Source organism: Penaeus chinensis, chromosome 24 (assembly GCF_019202785.1).
Source record: "Penaeus chinensis breed Huanghai No. 1 chromosome 24, ASM1920278v2, whole genome shotgun sequence".
Classification (NCBI taxonomy): domain Eukaryota; kingdom Metazoa; phylum Arthropoda; class Malacostraca; order Decapoda; family Penaeidae; genus Penaeus; species Penaeus chinensis.
This window is the reverse complement of record NC_061842.1, coordinates 2,299,265-2,306,764: the sequence shown is the minus strand read 5'-3', so window position 1 is coordinate 2,306,764 and position 7,500 is coordinate 2,299,265. Positions and strand designations below refer to the sequence as shown.

The 7,500-nt window shown below is 36.3% G+C and overlaps 1 protein-coding gene across 1 annotated transcript in view; it reads right to left on the bottom strand.

Moving 5' to 3' along the window:
* Positions 1-814: 814 nt before the first annotated feature.
* The window catches only part of LOC125038235 (28S rRNA (cytosine-C(5))-methyltransferase-like), a 14,061-nt gene continuing 7,375 nt past the window's right edge, over positions 815-7,500 (bottom strand). The window contains exons 3-8 of the mRNA XM_047631659.1: positions 7,255-7,409; positions 6,918-7,054; positions 6,136-6,258; positions 4,996-5,111; positions 3,895-4,067; positions 815-3,591 (exon numbers count right to left, since the gene is read on the bottom strand). Of these exons, the coding sequence (XP_047487615.1) occupies positions 2,267-3,591; positions 3,895-4,067; positions 4,996-5,111; positions 6,136-6,258; positions 6,918-7,054; positions 7,255-7,409 (2,029 nt within the window). The 3' untranslated portion in view covers positions 815-2,266. The remainder of the gene's footprint in view (positions 3,592-3,894; positions 4,068-4,995; positions 5,112-6,135; positions 6,259-6,917; positions 7,055-7,254; positions 7,410-7,500) is intronic.

Sequence of the window (7,500 nt, the reverse complement as noted above, 5' to 3'; positions counted from 1 at the left end):
TGGCAACGCGACATGACCCGTACAAGAATCCGACGTGTTTAGGACGGGAACGATACAGGGAACGGCGCCGTGTGGGGCGCCGGTGGGAGGTGGGGGAGAAAGGCGAGGGAGCGTGGCTTTGTGAGAGAGCGCGGGCAACACCGACAAGCTGCCCCCCCTTCTTTTCTCTTCTCTTCTCTTCTCTTCTCTTCTCTTCTCTTCTCTTCTCTTCTCTTCTCTTCTCTTCTCTTCTCTTCTCTTCTCTTCTCTTCTCTTCTCTTCTCTTCTCTTCTCTTCTCTTCTCTTCTCTTCTCCTCTCCTCTCCTCTCTCCTCTCTCCTCTCTCCTCTCTCCTCTCTCCTCTCTCCTCTCTCCTCTCTCCTCTCTCCTCTCTCCTCTCTCCTCTCTCTCTGCCAGTCTGAACATAGTTGCCGCTTTACTTGGTGGAAATGACAGAAGAGATTCAACTTCGGGAAAATGCAATCTCGTAATAAAATTGTAGATCTTTTTGTGAAAAAAAAAAAAAAAAAAGTGTATAAAAATGCCTACTCTTGCATCTAAAACAACTTTGGTTACAGTTTACTAAAACATTCTTCAACTGATAAATATGACTGAAAACCAACTTATTTTTCACAAAAAAATAATTACCTCTTTATGTAAGAATATATATTGTGAGTATGTAAGTATCAAAACTTGCTAGCATACAAAGGGTAGGGAACTAAGCAGTACCTGGCTGAAATAGACTATAGGGTATACAGACCTATTACCTGGGAGCATAATAAGTCATGAAGAAGGCTGTCAAAAGAATTAAAGAGGGGGAAAAGAACACTAGTGACTAAATCTGCTGTATCGTTTTATTTTTTTTTACTTATGTAATGTTTCAATTACATTTATTTACCCCAGCATAAGAGAAAAATGCATGCATAACAATATACAATTTCTCCTGTCATATCCTCTTGATAGATATTTCATTACTATTTAGTGTCAAAAACATACTTAATTAATCTAAAAATGCTAACTTCCTATCTATGAAGAAACTCTTAACTTCACATGGCACACTAAACTAACTGTGCTATCATATTTTTCCAACATTCACAACAGGTTTCTTAACATTTCTTAAAGTAATTTCACCAGCAGATGCATGAAGGGGAATCCTGTATACACATTTAAATGTGTATTCAGAATGGGACAAGCCAGCTGGCACTAATCATATCAAGTGACATCCAACAGACTGTGAATTCTGAACCTGTTTTCCACATCATTTTTATTTTTCTCTATTAAATGCTTCACACTGCTATGTTGAGCCACATCAAACTGATATTTTCATGGCACATCAATCAACAACACTGGTATTATGTACGGAAATCAATACATTTTGTAGGCATATCATGACCTAAATTTTCTCTCTCCTATGCTTTTTCTTAAAAGCAATAACAAGAGCTGATTTTTTTTTTTTCACTGGATTCAATCAAGAAATTAATTCCATCTTTGATGCCCTCAGTGCTGCTGCTGCCACATGACAAATTTAAATCTCAGAAATGACAAGAAGACTTGACAACATCAGTGTAAGTAATCTACTTTTCAAGGCATTATCTATGTCGTCTCTGGACCCAACTTCTACATCTTTATCTCATTCATTCATTCTCTGTCTGTCTGTTTGTCAGCCAGGCAGTCTCATTTCCTCTCTCTCTCCCTCTCTCCTACATTCACTCATTCACTATTTATCCTCTTCTCTCTTTTAATCATTCATTCATTTTCTTTCTCCACCCCCTTTCTATCTGTTTGGCATGAACCATCAATAACAATGGGTTGTGTCCACTGCTGAATCATCAGAATTTTCAGATTAAACTGATAGAATTGCACCTTAACCTTTCTCTGCTTATCTCAGACTCTACTTCATCTCTGTTATTGTCTGTAAAGGTTGAAAAATCAAGTAGATTTCTCATTACACTTAAAAGCATAAGCCATCCACCTAATGTGATGTCATCAAGGTTCCCCATATTTTTTTTGTTTTTTCTAATCAAATTTGGCTCTGCTGCCCAGTGTACTTTATTTTCTAATTCTAATAAAATTACTTATATGGAGTTTATTTCCTGATGAGATATATTGAAAGAATTATTAAATAATACCAACAAGACTTTGGCAAATTAAAAATAAAGGCCTTCACTTTTAACACTGATCAATAATGTTACAGATGTCAAGTTATTTTCAGAGCATTCTTTGAGTTTTCTTCTTTTCTTTTTTTTTTGGTCACCGTTGTTATTCTATACCTATATTACTTTCTTCTTTTAGTCATTGCTATTACTTAGGGAATTCTTCTTTTTCTTCTTAATAATATTTTCCTCAAGATTACTATTGTCTAAAAGATTATCCTGAGGTATTCCTGAGCCTGATTCTGATTCTCTAGACCTTTTCTTCTTCTTTTTCTTTTTTAGAGTAGAATCTATATCATGATCATTCTCTACCTGCTCCAAGTCCTCCTTTAATTCATTTTCGCATGAACCAGCTCTGTCTCCACTATTCTCATTATCAACCTCATCTCCGACTGTCTTCTTCTTCTTCTTCTTCCTTTTCTTTTGGGTATGGTCTTCGTCTTGCTTGTCTTCTAATTCCTCCATATCCTCCTTTAATTTACTTTCACATGAAACCACATGGTCTGTCTCTGTTTCTCCAATGTGTACCGCACAACCAATATCTCTAGCCGACTTCTTTTTCTTCTTCTTTTGAGTATGGTCTCCATCATTATTGTCATCTACCTCCATTAAGACCACTCTAAATTCACTTTCACAGGAAACAGCACTCTCCTGCCCTCTATCTCTATTATTTTCCTCATCATCATCACCTATCACTGACTTCTTTTTCTTCTTCTTCTTTTTCTTTTTCTTTTGGGAATCATCTTCAACATGACTGTCTTCTACCTCCTCCACATCCTCTGTTAATTCACTTTCACATGAAACAACATTGTCCTTCTCTGTTTCTCCACTGTGTACCTCACCACCATCATCCTCAGCTGACTTTTTTTTCTTCTTCTTTTTCTTCTGAGTCTGGTCGCCATCATGATTATGCTCTACCTCCTCCAAGTCCTCCCTTAGTTCACTGTCACATGAAACAGCATTGTTCTTCAAGGTTTGTCCATCAGCTTCCTCATCACCAGCTTCATCATCTCTTCTTGATTTCTTTTTCCTCTTGGCTTTTATACTGCTCTTCAATTCCTCACGTTCTTTGTCTTCAGTACAGTGATTCTCTACACATTTGAATGCCCCTTCTTCATCTGGCTCTGCTTTCCTCACAAATTTTGCCACAAAGAAGCCATGGCATCTGTCTACATCAGGAACAGTTCTTACGCACTTGCTTCCAAATTCATAGCCTTCTTTTCCAAAGTGCTTCCAGCCGTCAAGTTTTTTCCCAATATCTTCAAGCTCAAACTGATGGCCATAAGCTTTCAGTGCCTCTTCTATGACTTCCTCATTCTCTTCTTCATATACAGAACAGGTTGAGTATACAACCTCTTTCACAAATGGAAATGAGAGGGCAAACTGAAGGAGATGTATCTGAAATGATGCTAGTCCTTTGATCCGCTGTGGGGAAATATTATCTTTGATAATATTCAGTCCTGAAAATGAGACGAAATAGGATAAAATAAAAAAACAAAAGAAAAATAAAAAGACTTCACAGAAGCAAAAGCAATGCAGTAGCATGAGATATAATGTAAATATATCAATAAAAAAAAAAGAAAAAAAAGTACAACAATGATGATAGTGATAATAAACAATCATAATAACAATAATAATAATAATAATAATAATAATAATAATAATAATAAAATTAATAGCTACAAAGCAAGAAAAGAATGACAGCAGCAATAATAAGAACAACTTTAAGGGTGATAGAGCTTCCTCTGCCCCAAAAGGCTTACCACTGGCAGAGCAGGTTGGGTCCAGGAATATGTAATGAGCCTCCCCATACAAATCAAGAGAGAGCTTTGTGAAGTCTCTGTTCTCAAAGGTGATGGATTCCACTCCTCGTTCCTTCATCAGCTTCTGGAGTGTTGCAAACCGCTCATTGTCTTTCTCCACAGCCAAGATTTTCCTTTGAAGTTAAGGGAGCATATTAGAATAACTCGCCTCAATAATCTGCATTATTGTTTTTGTTACTGGTTGTAATACTGTATCATAAATGCAGATTGCATCTCCCTCGAAGGCAACAATCTAGCAGGAGTGGATTTTATAAGATATCTTTAAAAAATTCTGTGCTTACGCAAAGCAATACTGATGATCAATGTTCTACTCAATATAGTAAAACTTTGCTGTTTCAATATTCTAAACAATTCTAAGACAACACAATTTTCTGATAAGTTGAAAAAAAAGAGTGAAGACTAATATTTGATTCTTCTAGAAACTATTTTTTTTCCTTGTTTGTTGCTAGCTAAAAGTGAAGTACCACAGTTCTTAGGCTTCTCTCACTCCCAGTTATGATTAGGTGTTGTGGATACTGGAAAGCAGTCATCAGCACGAAAACAGCATGTGGGCAGGGCAGATACAAACCAGATGTCCTATCAGTTCCAAGCTTAGAATTCAAGTCTTGCAAAGGATATAATATCACCATGCAACTTCAAAGACTTTTCAATAAAAAAATTGAAACAAGTAAATTATGGCTCTTCCTTTTTACACACTGAAAATTACTTCATTATCATAATGAGTGCTTCATAAAAATATATTTTCAATGGTTTCTTCCTGGGACTGACCCTACGACAGAATGTTGTGTCAGGTTGTTCCTTTGATGAAATGATTATTAGACTCAAAGTTCATTTACTACCAAAGTAACCAAGACCAGTAAGTCAGTCAACATGACTGGCATTCACCTCATATATGTTATCATGAGCATACTGTTAGCCAGTACCTTTTCCTATCATATCCTTTCGCTGTGAATGATAAATATTCAATATTTTCAGTCAAAATTAAATACATCAATTAATAAAAATAGTTTAAACCACATATAAAGAATGAAAGAGCCATACCCTTCATTACCAATAACAGCTGCAATATGTGAAGTCTTGTTCCCAGGAGCAGCACAAGCATCTATTATATTTGATCCTGATTTAATATCACTCAGGAAAACTGGCAAACAACTAGCCTGTTAAAAAAAAGGGACGTTAGTGCAGCAAAAACAATATAGATTAAAGCCAACCATAGGCCTTGTTTGTATTTAGTGACCTAAACCAAGTGCTACCAAGCATCACATTTAGGACCAAATGTATTGTTGGCAGCCACAATATCCCCATAATCAAATCTGATGCAATATCCCCCTCCTCCATCCACAAAATAATTGCCACAGAAAACAATGCACATTGATGTGTCCCTGCTTACTTTTGTTAATGAGTAGTGATTCAACTGTTTACATTTGGCCATGTAAACTATTAACCAAAATCTGATGGGCATGGCATGTACTTCCATGCCATGCCCATTGTGAGTTTACTTTATTAATTGTTTAATGGTTACATTTGTACTAAGTCACCAAGGAGCCAATTATAGGTACTGCCTGTCTCAACTATTTACCCTTTTCCTTGGTTTTTGAAAATATTTTATATTATATTATATTGCTGTTACTAATGTCTATAACATTACATTAATTATAATGTCTAATAAAAATATCACCATCAATATTCATAGCATTAGTAAAAAAAAGTTTTTTTCCTGCCAATTCAAGGAAAGGTGAAATCAGGTAAGGTCACAAGGTCTACTAATTGACTCCTTTGTGGCTAAGCACTAGCAGAGCCATCTATGTGCAGAGACATTCCAAGCAAATATAAAAAATGAGCACAGCATCTTCCCTGCAGCATTGAGGGAACATGGTGTCAATGATACAAGGGTGTAATGACTAATGAGGGTGTTATGAATGTAGATACACTAAATAAAGTTGTATGGCTCAAATACCAATTAGATTTTTTCCCCCTGTGTTAAATCAATTGAATTTAGCAACTTTTTCCTCTCCAAAGTAATTATTATGCAAATGTAAAATAACTAATTTATTCAATATTCATGAGAGAGAGAGAGAGAGAGAGAGAGAGAGAGAGAGAGAGAGAGAGAGAGAGAGAGAGAGAGAGAGAGAGAGAGAGAGAGAGAGAGAGAGAGAGAGAGAGAGAGAGAGAGAGACCCACCTTATCCTGCAAGATTACGGCTCCTTTTCTGTAGAACGAGTCATTCCAAAAGGGTGTGTTGGGAGGGAAAACCAAGAGGTCTTTCATGTGGTAATCTACCATGTAACTGTCAGTATCCAAATTCTGAAATAATTTAAAACCTTTATTTATTTATTTTTTGACACACACCTACACTTTATACTTAAGTAAAAATACTTTTCCAATCTGTAAAACAAAAGAGATGAAGTATTTTTCACCTGAACTTGTCCTGACAGGTCAACATGCCAAGTTGAACAATGGAGGCAGCACATAATTTTACGCATGTGAGGATGATTGCTTGTTATGTATACATGAAGCCTGGTGGCTGTAAGGTTTTGCACATCTGTGACACCTGTTGTTCAGTTCATTTACAACTGCTAAATAAGTGCAACAAGGACAAGTGCTGCTCCAAGCCTGGGAAATTTACTGACACTTGGTAGGGTGCATGAGACCAGTGTTTTTTTGTGTTTTTATGGACTCTGCAAAATATCTCATCCCAGTGATCAGATGTGGCACAATGAGGCATCACCCAGCATCTATGATCATTTACCACAAAGTGATAACAGCTTAGCCGTTGCAAATGATTTACAAAATTAAGGCTGCACATCATCCACAACAGCCTATCTCAATTTTCATGCTTGCTATCTGACATGGCAAAAGACCTGGCATTATTATACTAACAGACAATATTCATAAAATGCAGATTTTTCTTTATATTTTGAATGATAATAATAATAATATAATACAATTAATGAACACCTCACCTGTACACAGTTCAAAAAGTCTTCATATGAACTGAAGTCCTGTTCTTCACATCTCCATCCTTCCCTGGCTAGATGGCTATGGACCCTGTCAGCATTTGTAGTCAGGGTGTTGATTCTGACATACCTGGGTAGGGGATCTAGATACAAAGATCAACCCATTAATAAAAACCCTTCCAGTTATCATACAACCATCAATACCATTGTAATTTGATTGGATAAATAGATACAAATCTAAGGCTAGACACATTATGCAAAAGCTTGAATGTTTAGGTATTTTCTTCTTTGTGTTCTAAAAATATCCTTCCAACTTGTGACAAAAATTCTTCATCAGACTTACCCTTCTCTTTCTCTTCATTGTTGGCATTCAGATCTGTACCAATTATCTTCCTTATTTTCTCTTCATATTCAAGAAGCGTTATTTCCGGCTTGCTATTTCCTGGTAAACGTCCTTTGTTGATGAGTTCAGAAGTCAATATCTTTGCCAGGTGTGGACTAAAACAAGGAATAGTTATCAAAAGCTGTGATTTTTTTAAACAGAACAATATCTCATTATGGTAATTACAATATGTTGAGGGAATGGCCA